The sequence below is a fragment of the Podarcis tiliguerta genome, assembly GCF_965153285.1.
Source record: "Podarcis tiliguerta genome assembly, chromosome: 11".
Taxonomy (NCBI): Eukaryota; Metazoa; Chordata; class Lepidosauria; order Squamata; family Lacertidae; genus Podarcis; species Podarcis tiliguerta.
The window spans coordinates 12,778,922-12,806,261 of record NC_139544.1 but is presented as its reverse complement, the minus strand read 5'-3'; the positions used below and the strand labels follow the sequence as shown (position 1 = coordinate 12,806,261).

General features: G+C 42.7%; 1 protein-coding gene across 1 annotated transcript; it reads left to right on the top strand.

The window, feature by feature from the left end:
* The first annotated feature begins 2,963 nt into the window (after positions 1-2,963).
* DIRAS2 (DIRAS family GTPase 2) lies at positions 2,964-25,847 on the top strand. The gene is made up of 2 exons (XM_083404409.1): positions 2,964-3,260; positions 23,777-25,847. Exon 2 carries the CDS (start codon positions 23,817-23,819, stop codon positions 24,414-24,416), a length of 600 nt encoding a protein of 199 aa, XP_083260535.1. The 5' UTR covers positions 2,964-3,260; positions 23,777-23,816; the 3' UTR covers positions 24,417-25,847.
* Positions 25,848-27,340: the final 1,493 nt, after the last annotated feature.

Genomic DNA, 27,340 nt, shown 5'->3' with positions numbered 1-27,340 from the left:
AGCTTCCTGGGCTTGGGGAAGGAGGCACTAGGCTTCTGTCAGAATGGCAGAGTCCTTCTGCCTCCTTCCTAAAGCTAAGTGGGTTTTGGGAAGGTCGCAGGAGGGCTATTGGACCTATTGGAGCATCATTCCTCTCTTCCTAAGTGAGGCAGAAGCTTCTTGGGATGCCAGAGGAACATTTAGTGGACTAGCCCAGTCCCCCTGGTCCAATGACCACACAGTACTGCTTTAAGTGCCAGGGGGTTGGCAAATTAAAGTATTTCTAGCATTTCAAAGAGGGGTGGGCGGGTATTTTTGTTTGCTGTTGTTACATTATTCATTTTTGTGCTTTTATGCTGTAAACAGCCCTAGAATCAGGGGAGAACTTTGGTGCCCTGAGTGAGGACAAAATTTACCCCCCCCCCTAGTTTTTAGTTGCTTTTTAAATGGATCTTCTCAGTTGGTACCCAAAATATAAATATAAATATAAATATAAATATAAATATAAATATAAATATAAATATAAATAATACAAATATAAATAATATAAATATAAATATAGGTTGTTGTTCCCTCAGCTTTGCACCCTGTGCATGAGAACTTCCCACAATGCCCTAAATCCGGCACTGCTGTAATCCTTGGATGAAGAGCAGCATATAAATTTATATAGGGACGTGGGTGGTGCTGTGGTCTAAACCACTGAGCCTCTTGGGCTAGCCATTCGGAAGGTTGGCGGTTCAAATCCCCACAATGGGGTGAGCTCCCATTGCTCTGTCCCAGCTCCTGCCAACCTAGCAGTTCGAAACCACACCAGGGCAACTAGATAAAGAGGTACCGCTGCAGCGGGAAGGTAGCCGGCATTTCTGTGAGCTCTGGTTTCCATCACGGTGTCCCTTTGCGCCCAAAGGGGTTTAGTCATGCTGGCCACATGACCTGGAAAGCTGTCTGTGGAAAAACGCCAGCTCCCTCAGTCTGAAAGCAAGATGAGTGCTACAACCCCATAGTCGCCTTTGACTGGACTTAACCGTCCAGGGGTCATTTACCTTCACCTTTTAAAAAAGTTAATAATATAATATAATATAATATAATATAATATAATATAATATAATATAATAATATAATATAATATAATATAATATTATCATATCATATCATATCATATCATTATAAAAACAAACAATCAATCAATAAATATTTTCATGTAAAGTGCATTAGATATGGGCAAAAGTGCATATAAAAATGTGTTTATTTAGACAAGTTTACTCAAAAATGCCGATGAACTTTCACGAGGATTTTTAAAAAATTATTATTATTATTATTATTATTATTATTATTATTATTATTATTATCACGCATTACTCAGTGTTGCAAAATGGGGAGAAACGCCCATTTCAAAGGAAGTTTGTGTATCATTTTGAAAAGTGTGACTTTGATAAGTTCACGTTTGAATGCCAGCCTATTCCTATCGATAGCGCAGCCGAGCGTTTTGAACAGTGCAAACTCAGATGCTAAACCGGGTCATCGTTAATTTTGGCAACATCGCCATTCTGAAGAGAATCTGAATGAAAGGGGAGAGATGATTTTACAGAGTTCTCTAGGGTGGTAGCAGCATGAGACCAGAGCTGTTAAAGGAATGACATGGCTCTGTGAAGAAAGAGAGAGGAGGAGACGTCTTTGCTAATCGTTTGCCTGAGCTGACTACAGAACAGGGATTTAACAATCTGATGGCATCTTGGCCGAATCCCAGTTTGAGCCAAGTTCCTGAGCTGAAATCACCACTCTGATTTGAATCTACTACACCTGGCTCTGTCTTCCTCAGCACCTTTGCTGAGAAAGCTTCCCCGCGGGACCATCCCTCCTCTCCATCTCTGAAGGTTGCTGAGGAGCAAGTCCCATTTGCTGGTCCAACTGCATCCTGCCAAAAGCAACACTCACAGCTTGGAGGCCAGCCCAGAAATGAGGTGGGTAGGACATTTGGCAGCAACTGTGCCCAGGAGAACAAGGAGTAGATCTCAAAGTCATCCGTTATCAATGATGAATCTAAAACCTTTGGGGCAGAACTTCCTCAGAGTTGAGGGGTACCATTGTTTATGTCTGACGAAGCAACTAAGTGAGTTTTGGGAAGGGGGCAGCCAGTTGCTGCTTTTTCCAAATACGTAATTTGTACAGTGGTACCTCGGGTTACATATGCTTCAGGTTACATACGCTTCAGGTTACAGACTCTGCTAACCCAGAAATATTACCTCAGGTTAAGAACTTTGCTTCAGGATGAGAACAGAAATTGGGCTCCGGCGGCGTGGCGGTAGCAGGAGGCCCCATTAGCTAAAGTGGTACCTCAGGTTAAGAAACAGTTTCAGGTTAAGAACGGACCTCCGGAACGAATTAAGTACTTAACCCAAGGTACCACTGTATAAGATCAAGGGCAGCATGGAGGATGCAAAATGGCGGCCAGTTTTCTGCTACAGCGCCTACTGGTGCCACTTGCAGTGGCAGCAATAACAAACAAACGAACAACCCATTCCAAAACCTTTCTGAAACAAGAAAGCTGCTCCACTGGAACTAAAACTTGGGGAAAAAACACTTCTCTCCATGGAAAAACTCTGCGAAATAGTTCCCACCAATCTGTGAGCTCGCAAATGAAGCGGAGAATTTTGTGAGGCCATTCTGTGCACAACTTCAGCCATGAAATTGCCTATGTGAGCTCTGTCAGGCTCAAGGAGCAGGGCTGCTGCTGCTGCATTTGGAGAGGCGAAGAAAACAAAACAAATAAAATGCAGTTTTGAAGGATGCGAGCCCAATTGCACGACAGAGATGACCGCCTTTGCCCGAGTGTTGAATTTCTTTTTTTTTTTTAATAAGACCAAACCCAGCCCATCCCAAAGATGTGAATTCCACATTTATTCAGTAGGTGGCAGTTAGAAGCTTAGATGAGATTTGCAGGCGCCATTTAGGTACTAATAGCAGCTGATGCAGCAGCCGGAGCCAGAGCTGCTCTGCCACAGAGAGGAGAGGGAGTAACTGGAGGGACACAAGCATTAACCACGGCCCAGAGACCCGGAGAGGAAGAGAGGGAGCTAGCATCTCAGTGACTAAAGCACAAGAAACGCCAGGAGCACCAAAGAACAGCCACCAATTGGACATAAAGCGGAAGAGGGAAGGAGGAGATTCACAGATTGGGAGAACTAAAAAACAGCCAGCTCCCAGCCTCAGCAGAACGGCTCTACCTCAGCTACTATGACAGGCAAAAACTGAAGCATATTTATCAGACTTCTTCTTCTCAGGTAAGTCTCCTCATTTTTTATTTTCTAATAAACTCTCTCTAGAATGTTGCGTAATGATCAGGATGCACATTACGAGACTGGCTGTAGGCTACAATTTTCACCCGAATGAAATGTGAGGAATGTTTTGACCCATCTGCCTGCTGGAAAAGGGCTGTAAGTCATACAAGATTATTATGTTCTTTTAAAAACCAGAGGGGAAACTTAGTGGATGGAAACATTTTGGAATGCAAAAGGGAAGAATACTAGTGATAGAGAAGTTCATAGCTCCGCATCTTTCAAAATGTGCAGGTGATACATTTCAGGATTAGATTCTCGTGGACCTTTTCTGTTTCTGAAAAAAGAGAGATAGAGCCCTGGCAAATGGATCTGAATATTTTCAAAGCCAAAGAGTAAGGCAGTGCAGGTTGGTAAGTTTTAAACAAATAGTCCCTGGCATGTTTTGAACAGAGATGGGTTGGTTTTCCTGTTTTGAACAGCTGGATCAATTATTAGCCCCGAAAGAAATCAAAACAAAGACAGTTTAAGAAAATCAGTTATTTTATCGAGACTTCCTTCATGATCTTAAAGCAAAATACGTTAAGGAGTGAAGATTCACGAAGTGTTTTCTTTGTACTTTTGCATGCCTATGTCGTTATTTTTAATAGGAATGCACATGCCTATGCAAATGTGCATTTATGCTTGTTTCCCATATATAGTTTGCAAGGTTGATTTTTTTGAATTAAGCTTGCTTTATTTTATTTTATTTTTTAAAAAATAAAATCATAGACTTGTAGGGTTTGAAGGAACCCTGTGGGTCATCTAGTCTAACCCCCTGCAATGCAGGCTCCTCTGAATTCAAAGAGACTTACTCCCAAGATTGCACGGAATTGCAGCCAGAATTTAGTTATGTGCGTGGAGTGTGGATTCCTGGTGTTGTACAGGGGCCGTGTTATAGCCCTATAAAACATATGAAAATATGTTCCCACTGGAAGTATTGCAGATCTAGAAAGTGCTTCACCATTATCCAGCAAAATTTAGAACATACTGGCACCTTTTCTTGTAACATTTAGCCCCACACAAGTTGATAATAATTATTAAATAGATTTGCCCAGAAAGCTGCGCTTGTTGTGGTTCAAGAAACTGGAGCTGTAAGGCAAGTAAGGGAGAATTGACAGAATAATGCATGGTTCATAGATTCCATAGATTTGGAGTCTTGGAAGAGACCCAGAGGGTCATCTAGTCCAACCCCCTGCAATGCAGGGATCTTTTTGCCCAATGTGAGGCTCGAACCCATAATCTGGAGATTAAGAGCTGCATGCTCTACAAACTGAGCCATGGATGGCTTAGAGAAAGTGGCCAGAATTACTCCCCACCCCCTTTCATAATACCAGAAACCTACGGTCATTCAATGAAGATAACTTCTAGAAGCTTAATGACCGATAAAAGGAAGTACTTATTTCCACAGTGCATTGTTAACCTATGAAATTACTTCCTACTGACATGGACAGCTTTAAAAAGGGGTTAGTCAATTTAATAGAAGTTAAGGCGAGTCTAAATGTCTCTAAATGGATACTAGTCTAAATTCCAGCTACGGAATCCCAGCTATTTCCCCTATGTCCTGCTTAGTTGATTTCCCGTGGGAATCTCCTTGACCATTGGGAAACAGGAATTAGATGGGCTGTTGGGCTGATCTAGTGGGAATCCTCTTAGGTTCTTATGCTCATTTAAGAAAGGAAATCTTTCCCAGATTTTTTTAAAAAAATCCAGCCCAACCGAACTGAAACACAATTATCTGTGGACATTTAATCTGCCGGATTTCATCACCTGACACCGCAGATTTAGTCTGCAGAACTCCTCTAATTCCCATGACAGCCATTGCTACTTCTTAATTGAAGGTGGAGTCAATATTTAGTTTTCAAATGAAGTCAGAAAAAAGAACAGGGGAAATTGGTTCACTCAACCGCCGGCAGATTAGTTAGAAAAACTTCTTAAATACAAGAGCATTCCAGCAATGGAATAGACTTGGGGTGGTTGTGACATCTTCTTTCATGGAAACTTTCACAAAAACAGCGTAAGTTAGGTGGGTCAGGCAGTGGCGTAGCGTGGGTTGTCAGCACCTGGGGCAAGGCAAGTAATTTGCACCCCCTAACCCGTAGATTTGCACCCCCTAACCCGTGGATTTGCGCCCCCTAACCCCCAGATGTTGCGCCCGGTGCGGCCGGCCCCCCCTGCATTCCCCACTCTACACCACTGGGGTCAGGCCATGGCTCTGTTCTGCTTCCATTATTAAGCAGCCAGCTGTGCTCAGAATATGACATTAGTGGTTTCCCTGTGTTGTGTATATCCAGCATTTGGCTTTGAGATGTATTTAAAAATGGGAGAACTCTCTCTTCTGGTATGTGGAAGGATCTTCTTGCCTGGTACTAGGCTGGAGAAGTCATGGGAGATCCATCCAACTTTGTGATTCTGTACACGTGAGGATGAAAGATCTTGGCGCATGTTTGCCCTTAGCTACATTTGAGTTCTTTCTGTGCATCATGTGCTCAGATACGTCATATTTTGTTGTTGGCATCTGTCTCAGGAGACAATGGAGGAGTGTGCCTTTGCGGGTGAAGTCAAGCCATTGGAGAGTTACAGCGCCTGCTGTGGCTGTAGAGACCGATAAGGTGTTAAAGGTTTCACAACTGCATTTATTGACAGAAGGTATTTAGCTCAGGGGTAAAGTGCTGTGGGTTAAACCACAGGGCCTAGGACTTGCCGATCAGAAGGTCGGCGGTTCGAATCCCCGTGATGGGGTGAGCTCCCGTTGCTCGGTCACTGCTCCTGCCATCCTAGCAGTTCGAAAGCACGTCAAAGTGCAAGTAGATAAATAGGTACCATTCCAGCGGGAAGGTAAACGGCGTTTCCGTGTGCTGCTCTGGTTCGCCAGAAGCGACTTAGTCATGCTGGCCACATGACCCAGAAGCTGTACGCCTGCTCCCTTGGCCCATAAAGCGAGATGAGCACCGCAACCCCAGAGCCGGCCACGACTGGACCTGATGGTCAGGGGTCCCTTTACCTTTACCTTAAAGCACCCGATCTGCATGGGGAACACCCCAGGCTCATTTCCTGGAACCCCCAGTTTAAATTATCAGGTAATAGGTGATGTGAAAGACCTCTGTTGATGTTAGGATACTGTCAGTGGCTCCCGGCTGGTTGCCCAGGGAAGTATAAAGACAAGGGAAAGTTTCTTACTGTCCATTTTTATTTCAAACTTTACAGAGAGAGGCTATAGACCCCAGCCTCTTGGATAATGGCATTGTCCCGAGTTAATTTTCACCCCCTGACTCTCCCACTTCCTCATTCGTCATCACCATCTCCTCTACAGGTGCTGCTACGTGCCCTCTGTCTACAAGCTCTTTGCTCTCCTACTTTTAAGGCTCACCAGCTTCTGGGAGATGTTGGGTCTAGAATGCTTTCTAGTGACAACATGTCAGCCAGCTGCCGCTCCTGTTCTGCCTCCTCTTCTCCCATTATTTCCCAACTTTTTGCCTCATCTGCCTCTGAGCTGTGACCTCCCTCAAATCCCTGTTGTAAATCTATACTGTCTTCCTCCTCCCCCTCCCTGGAAGGGTCAGGATGGGAAGGCGGTCTCCGCCACTCCTCCTCCTCTGCTCAGTCCCTGACAGTTGAAGACTCTGGAGCCCGCTGCATAAATGGGCAAACAATATGACCTGCTCTTAAACAGTTTCCTAGCTTCCTATTGCATCCCCCTCTCCAGCACTGGTAGGTCATAAGCTATGGAACCTGCTTTCCACTGGAAGTCCGTTTATTTTATTCTATTCCCTAAAGCATTTTTCTTCTTCTCCTGGTTCAGGCAGGTGTGTTGCAGAAATATCATTTATGACATTTAATTTCCATTTCTGGAATTCTATTTGTTTTCTTTGAAACCATGCCTCAGAGAACACTGTATTTTTTCCCTGTGTGTTGCAAAAGAAAATAAAACCATGTATATTTCCAGTGCAATTCTTTATTGCATGGGTAGTGCTTGGACAACAGTTCAAAATGCAAACCCACTATGGCCATTGAATTCAATGCAGAATTTCTTGATGGCATGAAAAATATGTGGGGCAGTTTGATAGGCAGTGCATGATGCTGTGGTCTTGTTCCAGTGGTGAAATGAGTCGCAGTCACACTAATAGTGTCTATTTGGATGCCCAAACAATTTCCCTAGCTTCCAAAATACACATTTCAGCTAAAGATGCCCATTATAAAATCCATGGCAGTCAACTGAGTCACCAAGGCAATTTAAAATAATTTGGAAAAACAATTAGATACTTTCTAGCACCGCAATATAGTTTCCTTTGGTGCAAGGCTGGTTGAAATTATCTTATTCTGATGGCTAGAAACAGTGAACGTTTCATCTAAATTGAGCCCTCCAACATATAATAATAAATTTAACCTGGAAACGAGAATGTCATAATTTAAACGAGGATACTGTTTTTCATTTACTTGCTGATACACATCACCCAGGAGCCAAGGAATATAAAGAGTTAGTGAAATGTGGAAAAAAAGGAAGCCAGATTCCATCTTCTACATTCCTTAACTGAGATGCTGTCAGCACATTCTGGAAACCCCGGTAATCCAATCGACGTTGCATTAAAGCAGCAGGGAGAGAGATTTTGTGTCAGAATGACTAGTGAATACTACAGTGCTAGCATCCTTCCCTCTTTTTAAGATGGATGTTCCATAAAGCAGCAGCATGGGTGAAAGCACATCAATTTCCAGGTTGCATAAGGTTCTTTCCACTAATGCTCAGCGGCTCTGACTGAAAATCAATGCTAGGCAGTAATGAGACTCGCCGAATCGCACGATTGTTTCTTTACTTTCCCCCTTTTGAATCGAACTAAAATCTTGCCATTGGAAAATGATGATAATTTCAGGGATTAAACCTCATAGCATCAGCCCTGTTCTGAATTCTTCAGGCGACTCCGCGTTGCTATTAACAGGCACTAGCCAGGACATTAACTTTCACAAGTTATCATAAAAAGGACAAAAGACTCCCAAGATTAATTTTGAACATTAGGGTGACTATATTATAATTGCAGTTTATAAAATAATTTTTTATAAATTGACTTTTCTAAATACCTGACTTTTAGAAGACATCTGAAGGCAGCCCTGTTTAGGGAAGTTTTTAATGTCTGATGTTTTATTATGTTTTTAATATTCTGTTGGGAGCCGCGCAGAGTGGCTGGGGAGATCCAGTCAGATGGGCGGGGTATAAATAATAAATGATGGTGGTGATGATGATGATGGCCTATTTGAACCCATAAACCAAAATACTCGTGTCCGTGTGTTTCTTATCAATTTGGGAACTGCGGGCCATGGGGCCTTGGCACACAATAGATCTTGCCGTTTGCGGAGAGGAGATTCCTGAAGGTGGTCCTGGGGGAACACCTGCTTGAGATCCTGCAAAATTCCTTCTTGTCCTCTCTACTAGTTTGATTGATTGATGAGTATTTATAAACCACTCAGTATTTTGTTGTTGTTTAGTCGTTTAGTCGTGTCCAACTCTTTGTGACTCCATGGACCAGAGCATGCCAGGCACTCCTGTCTTCCACTGCCTCCCGCAGTTTGGTCAAACTCATGCTGGTAGCTTCGAGAACACTGTCCAACCATCTCGTCCTCTGTCGTCCCCCTCTCCTTGTGCCCTCCATCTTTCCCAACATCAGGGTCTTTTCCAGTGAGTCTTCTCTTCTCATGAGGTGGCCAAAGTATTGGAGTCTCAGCTTCACGATCTGTCCTTCCAGTGAGCACTCAGGGCTGATTTCCTTCAGAATGGATAGGTTTGATCTTCTTGCAGTCCATGGGACTCTCAAGAGTCTCCTCCAGCACCATAATTCAAAAGCATCAATTCTTCGGCGATCAGCCTTCTTTATGGTCCAGCTTTCACTTCCATACATCACTACTGGGAAAACCATAGCTTTTACTATACGGACCTTTGTCATGGACAAAGACAAAGACAACTCAGTATTTAGGACAATGATAAAGCAGCACTTAAAAGAAACCACTTAGTGGGATGGGATTGTCTGGAGATTTGGAGTTGGTTGTCAGCAACATGCAGGTGACATGTAGATCCATAATCTCCCTTTCTTCTCAGCCCACAGAGGCTGTGGAAGTTCTCAACAATTATCTGAAACCATTGATGGGCTGGATGGGGGTGAAGAAACAGAAACTTAAGTGTCCTTGATTATGAAGACAGCTGGTCCAGTAATAGAATATCCGCTTGTTCTGGAAAAGATTCCACTCTTCTTGAAATATGAAGTTTACATTTTGGGAGTGTACTGAACTGGCACTGTTCTTAGATGGTTGAGACACGTGGTGGCTGAGATTACGAGAACTTTTGCCCAGCTTAGGCCGGTGTGGCAAATGGGTCCATTTCTAGAGAGAGCAGACTTGGCTACTGTCAACACATGCCCTGGTTACATCTAGACTAGATTCCTGTAGTGTGCTGTAAATTGACACAAATTCTGCATATATATTAAAGGTGCAAGAGCCCTGAATGCTTTTTGCATTTGACTGTCCTAGTTCAATTTGGCACTGAAAGTAAAGACTGTAATACTCTGTACCAGTCAAAGCGAGAATTCTAAGGCTGGGTGCCACCACCACAAAGGCCCTGTCTGTCAGGCTTCAGGGAATCGGCTTCCTTCCCGGTAGCAGTAAATAAGAAGAGATCAAATGAAAGGAACGTCTTACCAGTTAGAATCTTTAATAATCACAGGGAGAGATAAAAAGAACATGTCTACTAGAAATGGTGGTGCTCCCAATTAAGGCTCACTCCCCCCCCACTCCATCCCTATTAATCTACATCACTCCTACATTTTGTAATCTGAGCTTGTACCCTCTTCACTTTCTGTTCTAACACTTTCTGAGCTCTCCGTGTCTTTGGAGAAGGGGGTGAATGCTGTCCAGAGCCTGTGAATCTGTTAACTCTCTCTCTTCTAGTGTTTCTTCTGCTAGCTGTTCCCCATCCAGTATTTCCCAGCTTCCGTTTTCTGAATTATGCCCCTCTGCAAACCATTGTTCCAAATCTATACCGTCCTCCTGCTCCTGGGAAGATTCAGGATCGGGGTAGGGGTTGGGGGGTGGCTCCCACCATTCCTCCTTAGTGCACCCCTCCTCAGCATGGTCTCTGACACCGTCTGACATAATCACCTGTTTCTCTTCTGTTGGTGGATGAAATATACTCAGAGTCGAGAGTGGATTTCATGCTCTTTATTCAGCTCATAGTGATGAGGAGGAATGGAAGTTCCCCCAGAATGTCTGCTTTATATACATTATTTACACAATGGGCCCCACACAATTAGCTAATTCCGGGATTCTCCTGTAGGCCAATCAGGTTACGGATTCACTTCCACCTGGAGCTGGATTGGGTGGCTCCTGTAGACCAATCAGACTGCTGCATTCTGGATCCTATTGTTCTAGGACCAATCAGACTGCTGTATTCTGAATCCTATTGTTCTAGGACCAATCAGACTGCTGCATTTTGGATCCTATTCAACTCTGTACATAGCAGTGGAGGTATCCAGAGAATTGTCTCTGAGGAGAATCCTAATATCTTGGTTGATCATGGTGTGACAAATTGGTATGATAGACCAACTTTGTGAAGGGCTGTGTAGTCTTGAAGTGTGTGAGAAGACTATATATATATATATATATATATATATATATATATATATCATGTAATATCTGCAGATGCCCCACCCACATTTAATGGATGCATCTGAAATTCTGAACATGGTTCAAGAGGAGCTCCATAGACTTCCCAAAATGTATTTCATAACAACTGGTACTGAATTTGTAGTATTTTGGTTTTGATCTGTTGACCACGGTATTAAAATGATTGACAAGTGCAGCAAGCATTTTTCTCTGGAAGTGGCTTCCTTGCAGCAGAATTTTCAGCTTGTTTCAGGAAGAGAAAAGGGCGTCTAGTTTGTAACTAGACTATATTTTATTGCAAATGCAACATCTAAATTATACCGAAATTTACTTGATACATTTTAAGCATCAAATGCATTTTCCCTGTATGATGCCCACACAGAATTCATATGGTTTTTAGAAGATGGTTTGGCTGGATGTTGTCAGCTACTGGTATGAATACTTCATCCTCTGTGATTAAACTTAGCTCAGCTGGAAATATGGAACACCAGAACTGATTGTTCTCTTGCTACTTAGGCCTTCAAAATAGCAGTATTAATGACTGCTCATTGAAAACATGCCAGCTGCTTTGCTTAATCAGAAATGAAGCCCTGTGATCAATGAATGATAGACTGGTTGGGCTATTCCCCTCTGCCATTTGTGTGTGAAGACACAATGTAGATTTGTTTGGCCTCTGAGAATGCTGCTGTCAGTACTTCCTGGCACAATTGTGATATATTTCACAGCATCTAATAAGTGGCCCTAAATAGATAATCAGATTCTTTGTATCAGGATATCCTGATATCCTCAGCGCCCCCGCCCGACAGATGCCTGTCCAGATCCTCTTCAGAAGCCCCCAATGGCCAAAGTAGATGTGAAATTAATGGTGTGAATGCATTCAACATTGATGTGCCTTTAAGGTATGTGTGAGATTCTTTAAAACTGACCAGTTGGACAAGGGTATAACCTTGCCTTTCCCAGGCCTAGACCCTACCCAGTGGTGGACTCCAGAAAGTTCTCCTGGCCATGGTCCCCTCCTCATTCATGCCAATGGAGCCTGAAAGCACAGAAGTATCCCCAAACCCAGAGGCGGGCTTCATGTCCAGACACCCAACTCAGGAGCTGGCAGATCTTAGAGCCCCCTGCCAATTATGGATATGATGAATGCTGTAGGGTGACCCTTAACCTTGGTCAACCCCTACCAACCATTAATCTGCATATGCCGACACATTCTGGCATTTGTAATCAATAAAGTTGTGGCCCAATTTAATCTCAATATTGCTACTCTGTGACTTATTCTAGGATTGTCTGTGCTTCATTGCACCTGGGTGCGCATAACAAAAACCACAGAACTATATTCATGTGCTTAACATCACATCTAGCTTGACCCTGTGGCAGGAGATCCCACAAGGTCTCTAAGTGCTTAGTTGCACTGTCAAACCATCCCCTTATACTTCAATGTTCCTTGTAATCTTAAATCTCTATCCCTCCTGTTTAAATGTCCTTGACCTATTCTTCAAGGACACTACGAACAGTTCAGAGGCAGAACAGACAGTCAGAACAGGCAACCACTGAGTGCCAGAACATGCAGTAAGCTAAAATAATCTGATTTAATCCCCACTGCAAGGGAGAAGAAAATAAATGCAGGAATTGGTTCTGAACTGGTATGGGAGGACTATTAAAAAAATTAGCAGCCCTAGCAAGGTGGCACTGCTGTATAATTTTACTTTAAAATGCTTTCTCTTATGAAACCTTGACTTTTTATGAAAATATGTTTATGTCCTGATCTCATAACCAGCCACAAGTGATCATCATAGCATCTGAAGATTGAGATTGAATCCTGACGAGACAGAAGGATGGTTTTTGGGGGACTGGGGTGTGGAGGACTCCCTGGTCCTGAATGGGATAACTGTGCCCCTGAAGGACCAGGTGCGCAGCCTGGGAGTCATTTTGGACTCACAGCAGTCCATGGAAGTGCAGGTCAATTCTGTGTCCAGGGCAGCTGTTTATCAGCTCCATCTGGTACACAGGCTGAGACCCTACCTGCCCATATAACACCTGTTCTGAAAGACCTACATTGGCTCCCAGTACGTTTCTGAGCACAATTCAAAGTGTTGGTGCTGACCTTTAAATCCCTAAATGGCCTCGGCCCAGTATACCTGGAGGAGCATCTCAACCCCATTGTTCTGTCGGGAAACTGAGTTCCAGCTCCAAGGGCCTTCTGGCAGTTCCCTCCCTCCGAAAAGTGAGGTTACAGGGAAACAGGCAGAGGGCCTTCTCTGCAGTGGCGCCTGCCCTGTGGATTGCCCTCCCATCAGATGTCAGGGAAATAAACAACTATCTGACTTTTAGAAGACATCTGAAGGCAACCCTGTATGGGGAATTTTTAATGTCTAATGTTTACAATTTGTTATGTGCTGCAAGCCAGAATGGCTGGGGTATTCCAGCCAGATGGGTGGGGTATAAATATATTATTATTATTATTATTATTATTATTATTATTATTATTATTATTATCGTCATCATCATCATCATCATCATCATCATCATCATACAGTGGTCCAAAGCCATGTTTTTAATTAACATACCACTTTGGGCACAATTGCATGCATCTGTCTTCCACTCTGGTGTCTCAGGGTTTCTGAATGAGGTCTCATGGGTTTGGTTCTTTATTTTAAAGTGATACATGAAACACTAACATCTCCTAACGTGCAGCATTTCTGCAGGGACTCTTAAGTGCATTTCCAGACAATTCTAATTTTGAACAGAAGCTTAATGGTGCCCACCCCTAAATGCAGGAAGCTACTGTTTAGACAAACCTTTAGGAAAGCAAACTATTAACGATGACCTTCTTCCTTATGGCACTTGAGGCTAGTCTGTAATGAGTTTCCATCAACTTATTGAGATTACTTAGCAAGGCTCCTAAAATTCAAAAGCAAAGGCTGGCCTGATTATTGTGCCACTACAGTAATGGGAATGTGTGTTCTCTTAAGTAACAGTGTGCAAAATCCATTAGGAGCTGTCCATAGAAATATCAAATAAACTTACTATTTAGCACCACTTCAACGATTGCTGAAGCAAAAGAATCCTGTTGTTTTAAGAACCCTTATCTGAGTATGTGATGGAACAGATGTTTCTATTCTCTGTGCTACACGGCATGAGATCATCACTTCTGCCATATTACAATCACTCGTATTCTCTAGTGTCAATTGTCCATCAGTTCAGGGTACTTAGAAGATTGGTAAATGCTGATGTTCATTAAATTGCTTACGAAATCATATCCTCTACCAGCAGATAACTAGCAAAAAAAAGCCTCTCTGAAATAATAATAATAATAATAATAATAATAATAATAATAATAATAATTTATTATTTATACCCCGCCCATCTGGCTGGGTTTCCCCCGCCACTCTGGGTGGCTTCCAAAATAATATTAAAATACTGTGATACATCAAACATTAAAAGCTTCCTTAAACAGGGCTGCCTTCAGATGTCTTCTAAAAGTCTGGTAGTTGTTGTTCTCTTTGACATCTGGTGGGAGGGCGTTCCACAGGGAGGGCGCCACTACCAAGAAGGCCCTCTGCCTGGTTCCCTGTAACATGGCTTCTCGCAGTGAGGGAACCGCCAGAAGGCCCTCGGTGCTGGACCTCAGTGTCCGGGTAGAACGATGGGGGTGGAGATGCTCCTTCAGGTATACCGGACCGAGGCCGTTTAGGGCTTTAAAGGTCAGCACCAACACTTTGAATTGTGCTCGGAAACGTACTGGGAGCCAATGTAGGTCTTTCAAGACCGGTGTTATATGGTCTCAGCGGCTGCTCCCAGTCACCAGACTGGCTGCTGCATTCTGGATTAGTTGTAGTTTCTGGGTCACCTTCAAAGGTAGCCCCACGTAGAGCGCATTGCAGTAGTCCAAATGGGAGATAACCAGAGCATGCACCACTCTGGCGAGGCAGTCCACAGGCAGATAGGGTCTCAGCCTACGTACCAGATGGAGCTGGTACACAGCTGCCCTGGACATGGATTTAACCTGTGCTTCCATGGACAGCTGTGAGTCCAAAAGTAACTAGTTATAGGATCTTATCGAGGATGCCGCAGTGTTGGACAGAAAGGGAGTACCAATTTTTGTTTGCTCAGGGAAAAACCCTCAAATGGAGACTTTTCATTACATCAGTCATCTTGTGCTTTACAGCTAAATTCGGTGTGACTTGGCTTGGTCTGCAGTCCTGTACTTAAAATGCTTCACAAAATTCTTTGTGAATTATTAATCATCCCGATTGAAATTCTGCATGAACACTCAGAGCCCATCCTCCAGATGAAAAGACCCGCAAGGCAGAATACCTCACACTTACAGAATATATACACTTACTTAGAAAAAAACGATGCTTTGCTTATTATTTTCCAACCCCCACCCTCTATATTTTATCCTTGGGGTGGGCAACTATTTGAAGTCCACCCAAAGGTGACTGTACTTGCGATTCATGTCCTTTATTCTTGGCTTCTGAAAACCTAGGACAGTGTGCAAATTCTCTCAAGTGAAGATGGGGAACTTCAAATTTGGAGACCAAAGGCAGCCTGGCTCCAGTCCACATGTCCCCAGGCCACAGCCCTTGATGGCTGTACATCCTGTCATCCCAGTACTTTTGCCTGGCTGGAATGTGTCCTTGATAATGGGTCTTATTTTCCCAGATAGAGAAATGTGTGCCTGTGTGGGGGCGTAGAAATCTCTGCCTTTTGTATGGCTAGAATGTAGCCTACTGTACAGTAGGGAGCAGGTGGCACTTTGTTCTAAACCACTGAGCCTCTTGGGCTTGCTGATAAGAAGGTCGGCAGTTCAAATCCCCGCAACGGGTGAGCTCCTGTTGCTCTGTCCCAGCTCCTGCCAACCTAGCAATTCAAAAGCATGCCAGTGCAAGTAGATAAATAGGTACCGCTGTGGCGGGAAGGTAAACAGCATTTCTGTGTGCTCTGGTTTCCGTCATCGTGTCCCATTGTGCCAGGAGCGGTTTAGTCCTGCTGGCTACATGACCTGGAAAGCTGTCTGTGGACAAACGCCGGTTCCCTCAGCCTGAAAGCGAGATGAGCGCCGCAACCGCATAGTCGCCTTTGATCAGACTTAATTATCCAGGGGTCCTTTACCTTTTTTACTACTATACAAAGGTAAGGGTTGAATCCATTGCTTGGGCAACCTTTCGCTCTGGCCCTGCACACCCCTGCCCCCCGCATCCCCCTGCAAGGGAATGTGGGTCTTGGACTGGGAAAGCTTCTCAATCCTTGCCCTACAGAGAACATATAACATAGGGCTTTTTGGGGAGTCCAAAATAAAAGACATAACTTTTTAGTCCTGGTTCCCTGGTCCTTGCATTTCTTCCTGCACTATTTTTACAGTCAATCGGCCCTTTTCTTCTTCCTAATAAGTGTAATCAGAAGATTCCAGGGCAGTGTATAAATGTGTGAAAAGACACCATATAAATAAACGATGGGTGATAGCCATACTCAGATCCACGGAAAAGTATCGACTCCTGCTCTTAGTATGACTGAATTGGATATTGCCTTGTTATCTCTACTAGCCATAAAGGAAGGGATAAACTGATCTCACAGAGCATCCCAAGTGTTTTCGTAGGTTGATCATGCTCCCAAAATCTGATGCTCTGCAGTTACCTCTTGCATGAAAAAAAAAGAGCATAAGTCAGTGAGAGGAATGCAATGATTTCTTTTAAATCAGCCTGCTCAGGGGCTGTAATTAAACATTTCGTTAGAGAGATTCTTTAATCATTACTTATGCTCACGATAATTTTATATTATAGTGATTTTTTTAAAAAAGAGAAACCTAGCTAATAAATTAGGACTTTCCCTATCAGAGCCAGTTAATGTGAAAAGAGTTCCTAAGTAGCAGAGGCTATATATACACCGTGAGTCTTAATCCACATTACATGTCAAGTCAAGAGTATATATTAGATTAAACTAAAAGTGACTCTTTCATGGAACAAATGCAAAACCTTATGAATGCACACGCTTACCAGCAACTAGGAGATTCACTGAGAAACATGCATAGCTGTCAACGTTTCCCTTTTTTAAAGGGAAATTCCCTTATTCCAAATAGGATTCCTCGCAAGAAAAGGGAAAAGTTGACAGCTATGGACATGACATGTAACAATATAGCCCAAAGGAATTATCTTTCTGCTTTTTCACAAGGAAATTGGTATTAACTTGAAATAAACCCCACTCCCCAAATATTTCTTCATGCAACGTCCGGTTAATTTATGGAGTTGCTGCTCAGACTGAAATTCCTAGGAGTCAGAAAAGGTTATTTATGTATGCAACAACTGTGGCCCGTGTTTTGTTAGCCCAAAAATGAAAAATGAGCAAGGTCCCAACCAAAGAAGAATGGCAAATTAAGAATATGACAGAATATGCGTAGCTTGCAGACTTAACATAGAGAATAAGAGAACAAGAAGAACATAATGTTTAGAGAAGATTGGAAAACATTTATTAAATATATGGGAAATAATTGTGTACAGCTGAAAATGCTGGCAGCAGTAAGGTAAATTCAACAGTGTAAATAAGTTCTGATGGAAGTAATAATGGAATACTGAATGGTATAGTTTTTTGTAAAATATGCAGAGATTTGTGATATGTAAAATGAACCATTGAAAGAGAAAAAGGGAAGTCATTGATATTTTAAGGATGTAAAAATTTAAAAATTTAAATTGTAAAACAGAACATTTAATAAAAAAAATACACACGAATTTCTAGAGTTGCTGCAGTATGTCCTGATGCTGATAACTAGCTGATAAATTTCATAAAGGATTAGACAGAGTTGAAGACAGTTAAGACTAATTAGCCATAAGAGCAAAAAATAAAAATAGAATGGCACTATCATAATGTTAACACTAGATCCTTGGGCACAGGGAATGGCTGTTTCAGTTCTGCTGATTGTGGGCATATTGCTGACCAGTGGCCACCAACAAGAAGCAGCAAATCTTTAATCCAGTCATACTGAGGCAAAGAGGAAGTCAGTGCAGCAAGCTTACCCCACCCAGGTTTGAACTCCTTTGTAAAATGCTCTGCCAATTTCAATTCAACACATCTTCTGTTAACTACTCTTAAGGAAGCTTCTTGGTGCAGTAGTACAGTGGTAACTCAAGTTACGTACGCTTCAGGTTACAGACTCCGCTAACCCAGAAATAGTGCTTCAGGTTAAGAACTTTGCTTCAGGATAAGAACAGAAATCGTGCTCTGGTGGTGCGGTGGCAGCAGGAGGCCCCATTAGCTAAAGTGGTGCTTCAGGTTCAGAACAGTTTCAGGTTAAGAACGGACCTCCGGAACGAATTAAGTACTTAACCCGTGGTACCGCTATAACTGATAGGGGCAAAATGCTGAACAAGGTGGACGTTCGGTCTGATGGCACCAAAGGATTTTATGTTCTTCTTAAAGCTTTCACTCAGTTAAAGAAATCTTAGTTGTTTAATCACGTTCAATGAAAGATTAGGAAGAACATTCTGAAGATACAAGCTAATTGACAGTGGAACAGATTGTCTCATGTGGTATTGGAGTTCCCTGGAGGCTTTTTTTACAGAGACCACCTGTCAAGGATGTTGTAGTTGAGTATTTCCTGTGTTAGCAGGGGGTTGAACACAGGTGGCGCTGTGGTCTAAACCACGGAGCCTCTTGGACTTGCCAATCAGAAGGTCGGCGGTTCGAATCCGCACGACAGGTGAGCTCCTGTTGCTCTGGCCCAGCTCTTGCCAACCTAGCAGTTTGAAAGCACACCGGCGCAAGTAGATAAATAGATACCACTGCGGCAGGAAGGTAAATGGCGTTTCTGTGCACTCTGGTTTCCATCACGGTGTCCCGTTGTGCCAGAAGCTACTTTTAGGACCATCATAAGATGTCTGCCAGCTTTCAACCATGGAAATCAGCAGCCTTCAAGCAAGCAAACTTACCTTATTATCACTCCCAGCATCCCACTGCCAGAGGATTGCCTCCTTCCATTCACCAGTTTGCCTCCTTCAAGTGGAAGAAACCTGGGCAGTGCTGAATGTCACATCCATTGCCAGGTGTGTCCTGCTGGAAATAGAAAAGGGCTTTCGCCTTGGCCTGCCTTTATATCTACTCAGTTGCCAAGTGCTTTTGTGACATCACAAGAAACCAGAAGCAGTTTAGTCATGCTGCCCAAATGACCTAGAAAGCTGTCTGTGGACAAACACTCAGCCTGAAAGTGAGATGAGTGCCACCCCACACCTCAGAGTCGCCTTTGACTGGACTTAACCACACAGTAGTCCTTTACCTTGAACTAAAGGATCTTTGAGTTCGCTTCCAACTGTGTGACTCTGTGAGTTTGAAAATATCAATTGTATCTGCATCTAAAGGTAAAGGTAAAGGGACCCCTGACTATTAGGTCCAGTCGTGACCGACTCTGGGGTTGCGGCGTTCATCTCGCTTTATTGGCCAAGGGAGCTGGCGTACAGCTTCTGGGTCATATGGCCAGCATAACTAAGCTGCTTCTGGCAAACCAGAGCAGCGCACGGAAAGGCTGTTTACCTTCCCGCTGGAGTTGTACCTATTTATCTACTTGCACTTTGACATGCTTTCGAACTGCTAGGTTGGCAGGAGCAGGGACCGAGCAACGGGAGCTTACCCCGTCGCGGGAATTCGAACCACCAACCTTTTGACTAGGCTCAGTGGTTTAACCCACAGTACCACCCGCGTCCCTTGTATCTGCATCTATTTGGATGCAAAAGAGAAGGTACAATGTCTTTCCAAAAATGGCACATGCTACCTATGGTTTGTATAAATAGTTAAACTTTAAAAAATAAAAATGCCCCTCCCCCCATAATTTTTTTTTTAGTTAAATGCATTTTTAATGAATTCATGTAATCAATTCATTGACAAATCTTGCAGCCTTACTTCCCTTATTTAACTTTTGTTTTCCAGGCAAAAATATCAGTGATTAAGATGGCTACCAGACTCAATTTTCTATTCCAATACTTGCCAATTAAAATAAATGGTCAACAATTAAATAAATGGCAGCATGTTGCTCTTAAGTTTATTCGGAATAATAAAAAGCCAAGGATCAAAGCAAAACTCTTTTTTTTTATAAAAAAAGATATTTATTGACATTTCAACATATTACAAAAATTAGAAAAAATAGAGAAAAATAAAAAGAAAGAGAAAATACAAAATAAAAACAGTTAAAAACAAATCAGTCTTTCCATAACTTATCTTTCATTTACTTGTTTCCCTGACCTCCTCACACCTCCCTTTCTTGTATTCCAGTTCAGTTGGTTAATTCAGCAAATCCTTTCCCTCTTTAATTTTATCTTAATCTTTTATCTTAATATATTCTAGCTTTAGATTATCACCCGTTAACAATCCATTTTTACATGTTCCTTAACATTGCTGCTAAAAACCCCCACTTAACTTCAATCCAGCATCATTCTAACATTCATTAATTTTGCAATGTTTCTGTAAATAGTCTTTAAATTTCTTCCAATCTTCTTCCACTGACTCTTCTCCCTGGTCAAAGCAAAACTCTTACACGAGAGTAAACCAGGGGTGAAGGAGGGATTTCAAATTCCAAATGGAATGGCTTTCTCAGAGAGGTTTGCCTGGTGTCTTTTTTTTATATTTTCAGGGGTGAGGTGAAAACTTTCCTCTTCAACCAGGCCTTTGGCTGATTAATATTCTACAGCCTTTTGAATGTGTCTGTGGGAAGGGGGGCTATTGTTTTGTTTTTGTTCTATTTATTTGTGTTTTTACCTTATATTTTCATCATGCCGGCTGCCCTGAGATCTTTGGATGAAGGGTGGCATATAAATTTAATTACATTACATTTAATTAATTAATTAATGGCAATAATAAGTTTCCTGTTGACTTGGAAGACATCATTGCATAATTGCACACCCCCCCCCCTTTTAAGGCAAGGGCAGATCGACCAGCAAAAATGCTCAGTGCAGAGAACCATAGCTGTCAACGTTTCCCTTTTTTAAAGGGAAATCCCCTTATTCTGAATAGGATTCCTCGCAAGAAAAGGGAAAAGTTGACAGCTATGCAGAGAATCTTTAGTTACCGACCTGGACGACAGACCTGGTCCGCATGTTCATTTCCATTTTTAAAAAATTACTTCACCGCAACACTGTCATCCCCTTGGCTCTGTGCTATTCGTACCCAGCTTTGGCAAGCTCTGAAGATGCATTGTCCCATCTGCCTTGTCCTTTTAGCTGTAATCACGATTGCGACATTATTCGTCGTCATGGCTCTTCTTTACTACTCTGCCCAAGCCATAGCCCTAGTTAGCAGCTGTCTCATAGATTTAGTCAGTGTTATCCTCTGGGGGGGAAATTCCTTCTAACTGCCTCCGCTCTTGTTTCTTCCTGTAGGCTGGATTGTGACACGAACTAGACGCCTACTTTCTCTTTGCCTTCTAGAGCCTTTTCTTATCCTTTCTCTTAGCATTTTCTCAGCCCACTTGCCTTTAACATTATACTCTGGGGAGTTCACACTTCGCTTGGATATGAGAAGCTGTAATGCCATCCCTGTTTCTCCATATTGTGCTGAGATATAGTCCCATTCTAATGGCTCAATGAGGCAGAATCTTGGCATTTACTTTACATTTTGAATCAGGCTCAGAATGCTTCCAGCTTCTCTGCATTAGGCTAGAGACAGAGGGAAATATCTTAATTTGGAAATTGGGGTGAAAGAGTTTTTCAACTTTCATTTCTTAGTTCCTCCATGGCTTCCCTCTGATTTTACTTTCTAAAATTAATTACAGTGGTACCTCGGGTTAAGTACTTAATTTGTTCCAGAAGTCTGTTCTTAACCCGAGGTACCACTTTAGCTAATGGGCCTCCGCTGCCGCCACACGATTTCTGTTCTCATCCTGAAGCAAAGTTCTTTTTTATTTTTTATTTTATTCAAAATTATAACAAGACATATTATCCAAAAACATATCATCCTTGTTCCCCCCCCATTATCCCCCCCCCACAAAACCCACCCCCCACCCCGACTTCCCTCAGTTCCAGTCTTTGGTTTCTCTAAGAATGCTGTTTTCTGCATGTTACAAAGTTGTATAGATCCTCAAACTATTTAGCTGATTATTATCAATAAAAGGTTTGTGAATGTTTATTCAAAACCTGCCAAGGAGTCCAGCTGAAGCAAAGTTCTTAACCTGAGGTACTATTTCTGGGTTAGCGGAGTCTGTAACCTGAAGTGTATGTAACCCGAGGTACCACTGCACAGGGTTGGAGCATGTGTAGCCTGCAAGAACTTCCTGCTCCTTCATTTTATTTGCATGTTCTCTGCCCCACTCTTTCCGTACTCATCTGCAAGTGTGTGTGGACAAAATGCTTCACGCACACAAAAGGCATGCCCATATATAATAATAATAATACAATTTTATTTATACCCCGCCCTCCCTGGCCAAAGCTGGGCTCAGGGTGGCTAACACCAGTAAAATTACAATAAAAACATAATGGGGGGGGGGAACAACCCAATTTAAAATACGGGTTAAAATACAATTTAAAATGTAGCCTCATTTTAATAGTAGCCCATAGATCAAAACCATAAGGGGAGGGAAACATAAGGGTTAGACTGAGTCCAAACCAAAGGCCAGGCGGAATAGCTCTATCTTGCAGGCCCTGCGGAAAGATGTCAAGTCCCACAGGGCCCTAGTCTCTTGTGACAGAGCTTTCCACCAAGTCGGGGCCAGTACTGAAAAGGCCCTGGCCCTAGTTGAGACCAATCTCACCACCTTGTGACTTGGGATCTCCAAAGCGTTGTCAAAGTGTTGTGGACCTTAAGGTCCTCTGCGGGGCATACCAAGAGAGGCGGTCCCGTAGGTACGTGGGTCCTAGTCCGCATCTCATTTTGCGTGGTGATGATTTACTGAGGCATACTTGTGTTCTTGTGCATTGGCTTAACACTACAAAGTAATATTGATACAACTGTGAATACAACCCTATCAAATGTGTTTTTTGGCTGTGGATGCACAGAGGCTTTTTTGCAGTGCTTCTCTTGGAGAACCTTCTACAGTGGTACCTCGGGTTACAGACGCTTCAGGTTACAGACTCCGCTAACCCAGAAATAGTACCTCGGGTTAAGAACTTTGCTTCAGGATGAGAACAGAAATCGTGCTCTGGCGGAGCGGCGGCAGCAGGAAGCCCCATTAGCTAAAGTGGTGCTCCAGGTTAAGAACAGTTTCAGGTTAAGTATGGACCTCCGGAATGAATTAAGCACTTAACCCGAGGTACCACTGTATATGTAATTAGAAGGCTCACCCTTATTTATGAGCCACCCCTGCATTTCAGCATTTCAGCAAACACAAAGATGTGTGATGGTGTAAACAGATAGAAGTTGGTGGCATGGCCTTGCTCAACACTGAGTTCTGCTGCCTGCTACCAACACAGGGAGGCAATGGGGAGCTTAGTGCCATGTCTCTACCTACCCCACACCTGATGTCACAAATGATGCCAGACATGAGGCAGGTGGGTATGGTTTGGGAGAAACTGCTTGGCAGGCCAAATTTGGGGCAGAGTTTCCCCATTCCCATTTGAAAAGGTGGAGCGAGTGTTATCCTCATCACTTCAATGTTTGGAATGTGTCTGCTCCTCTTTGTGGGAATTTACCAACAACGAACACTTCCTCTTTGCACGAGTCTCAAAATCATAGAAAGTAAGTTATATAAATTTATGGATCTGCTTTGTACTGAAAGATGGACATCTAAAATTGAGAAGAAACAGCCTTATCATTCACAATATGTGCAATAACATAGCTCATGTACCCCATTTCTAGCGTCCTGGATTTATTTTGAACTATCCTCTCCACAAATTAATAGATGGTTCTTATTTTCTTCCCACATGCAGGTTTCTTTTCCTCGTTGAGCAGCGCAAAGCTTGAAAAACCATGCCTGAACAAAGCAATGATTACAGGGTGGTGGTGTTTGGAGCAGGAGGAGTTGGCAAGAGTTCCTTGGTCCTGAGATTTGTTAAAGGCACCTTCAGGGACAGTTACATCCCTACAATTGAAGACACCTACAGGCAGGTAATCAGCTGCGATAAGAGCATATGCACTTTGCAGATCACTGACACAACAGGGAGCCACCAGTTTCCTGCCATGCAGCGTTTGTCTATTTCCAAAGGACACGCTTTCATTTTGGTCTACTCCGTCACCAGCCGGCAGTCCTTGGAGGAACTCAAGCCTATCTACGAACAGATCTGCCAGATCAAAGGGGACATAGACAGCATCCCAATCATGCTGGTGGGGAACAAGAACGATGAGGACCACAACCGAGAGGTGCAGACCAACGATGGAGAAGCCCTAGCCAAAAAGTGGAAGTGTGCCTTCATGGAGACCTCTGCCAAGATGAACCACAATGTGAAGGAGTTGTTCCAGGAGTTGCTGAACTTGGAAAAACGCAGGACTGTGAGCTTACAGATTGACGGCAAAAAAAGCAAGCAACAGAAAAGGAAAGAGAAGCTGAAAGGCAAATGTGTCATTATGTGAAAATAGCACTATCCCAGAGCTGCCATCTAGACTCCTTCTTCTGACTGTACCATGTTTCAGACCTGTACACAATGGAAAACAAACAAACATGCGAGACTGTTTTATTAATAGCTGTTTTGAAAATACACCAGAAGTAAACAGTTGTGTGGAGTGGAAGCACGATCAACCTCTCAACCCTTTTATAAATTAGACATTTAACAGCAGCGGCAGCAAAGCAGTTACAAGAAGAAAGCGATGTCTCTTTTCGAGAGAATAGAAAATGAAATATCCACAACTAAGTACTCCTGCCGGTATCGTTGCCACCATGTAAAGATGAGGAGCTGTTAGTTTAAAATTTTATGCTAATGCTATATGTAGAATTAATGAAAGATGTATTTATCTACAAAAATATATATTTGGAAGTAGAACTAAATTTAGGGTTAAGTTAACATAGCTTTCCTGGATTGCAAGTTTATTCTCTTACACTGAATTGTGCTCTATTCTTCACATCCTTTATGATACTGATGAACACTGAACTAAGATACCCCCCCCCAACTTTGTGATTTTCCTAATGCCCCTGATTAAATATCAAGGCCTCAGTGACATCAGGCAGCACCAAATATTATTCTCTCCCATGGGATGAATAATCTGACCACCTCCCCTTTGCGAATAGATCTAACATTGCCGATTAGCTGTTCTGGGTAGCATGACAATTATCTGGTATGAGGATGCAAGGGGAGAGGAAATGTTTTTGACCCAGGGGTGAAATCTATAACACTCAACTTGCCAGATATTTCTTTTATTTTTATCCTATAATACTGAAGTAGACTCATTACATCTGACTCTCCAAAGGATTCATAGTTGATATGGGTATCAGTTGAATTAGTCGCATGCACCTGTAAACACCCCTCCCCCCCCATTTTTTTATTCTCAGCAAACATCACATAGGCTAGGAGAAATCAGGTGTTTTCTGTGAGGACAGAAAAATTTGATCCCAGTACTCATACCTGCTCCTTTAAGCTGGAGGGCTGGGGACAGTCCCTGAGGGGTGGGGATATATGATAAGACACAGGTTTCCCACATGTCAGTTGTGGCATCAGGGAGTAGTACCGGATTACCTGCATCTCATATGCTGACAGGTGCGGGTTCAGGATGGGCAACTGATGGACTTAGTATGGTTTGCAAACCTTGAATGGACAGGGCAAAACCTCTGTGCCAAATGACATTTTCATTACAGTACAGTGGTACCTCGGGTTACAAATACTTCGGGTTACAGACTCCGCTAACCTGGAAGTAGTACCTCAGGTTAAGAACTTTACCTCAGAATGAGAACAGAAATCGCGCGCTGGCGGCAGCAGGAGGCCCTATTAGCTAAAGTGGTACCTCAGATTAAGAATGGTTTCAGGTTAAGAACTGATCTTAGGTTAAGAACGAATTAAATTCGTAACCAGAGGTACCGCTGTACATGCGTCAAAGCAAGATGTTGCTGCTGTTGTTTTTTAAATTAAAAGCTGCATCGTGAAGAGAATGAGCTACTTTGAAGCAGAACATATTAACATTTTGGCAAGTGCGTGTATCAAAAGCTGGAAAATGCAATTAAGTGTCTATAAAAATAGCACGCACGTTACATTTCAAATGTCACCCAAAAGCTACTTAAAGGCATCCTTCGCATTGGAATACGCATTGCTCATAAATACTTTAATGCTGTGAACCCTTTAATCCTTGCACCCCCTTGCCCGAATACAAAGAGAATTGCAGACAAGCAAATGCCTGCAATATGAGACCACAGTTTATGCCTGTTTACCTTCCATGGTCCAAGGAAAAATAAGTAGGTGAGACTTAACAAGGCCTGATGCACCAAGGGTGAATACAGGATCCCTTTATGGACATTTGACCCTTATGGGACAAATGTGCATTTAGAGGGTGTGGCATTACATCAGCAGGCCCCACCCCTGACTGCCACACATCCATTTGAACTAGAGCTGTGCCCCAAAATTTAGAAATTTCTTTTTGGTCATTTGTTGGGTGGCAACCTCTCAAAAGGTTTGGAGGAAATCCTCTTTTTTTTCCCATTTCCCCCCTGGGCAGTGGCAAAAAAATCAGCCCCTGCTTTAACGGCAGGAATATTTTCAGGAATCTGGGAGAAATGTCAGCTCAGTCTTAATCTGAACATCTGTCAAGAGTATACACATGCACAACCTCTTTGCTGATATTCACGTAAACACAAAGTATGTTGTGTATTTGCTCTAGATTAAATGTCTATGGAGATTAATTTTAGGTTCTGAAGAGTTATGCAAATGGTTTTGACACCCATCCAGTGGGATCTGAAGCATTTGTTTTCAGAGGAGCAAAGTCTATTGAAATGGCTTCTTACACATGTAGAATAGATGGGTGGAATCCAACGAGTTTCCTTCTCCAGAGGAAGCAAACCGCTGGATCTATTTGGGTGTCTTCACCCAAAGAATGTACCCAAAAGCAAGTTTCTTTCCCCTTCCCCCGCCTCTTGATTTCACAGAATTGGGATTGCTCCTAGAAGCAGGCATTTTAAAACCATTTCTAATTGCGTGCAAGACGTTTGTCTCATTTTCTGCTGAGTGAGTCCTCTTTCTAGCTGTCAGAAAATCCAACAGCATTGAGCCAGGCAATAATTCAATACGTAACCACATAATTGGTCTGTTCTGCCTGCAAGCCAGTGCTTTGGCAAAGGTTTTCATCTTTTCCATTTGGGATTCGATTAAGAAAAGTGACAAACCAAAAGAAAGACGTATTATGTGAGACATCATGTAGCTGGATTTTAAAAACTAACAGGCTATATACAGCCTTTGAAGTGAATGGGCATCTTGAATAGGACTCTCAGGACTAACTTATGAAAAGCATCAAAACTCCAGGGGGAATTTCTGATAATTTATTGTAGGGCAATTGTGTTTTTCTCCTATATCTTGAAC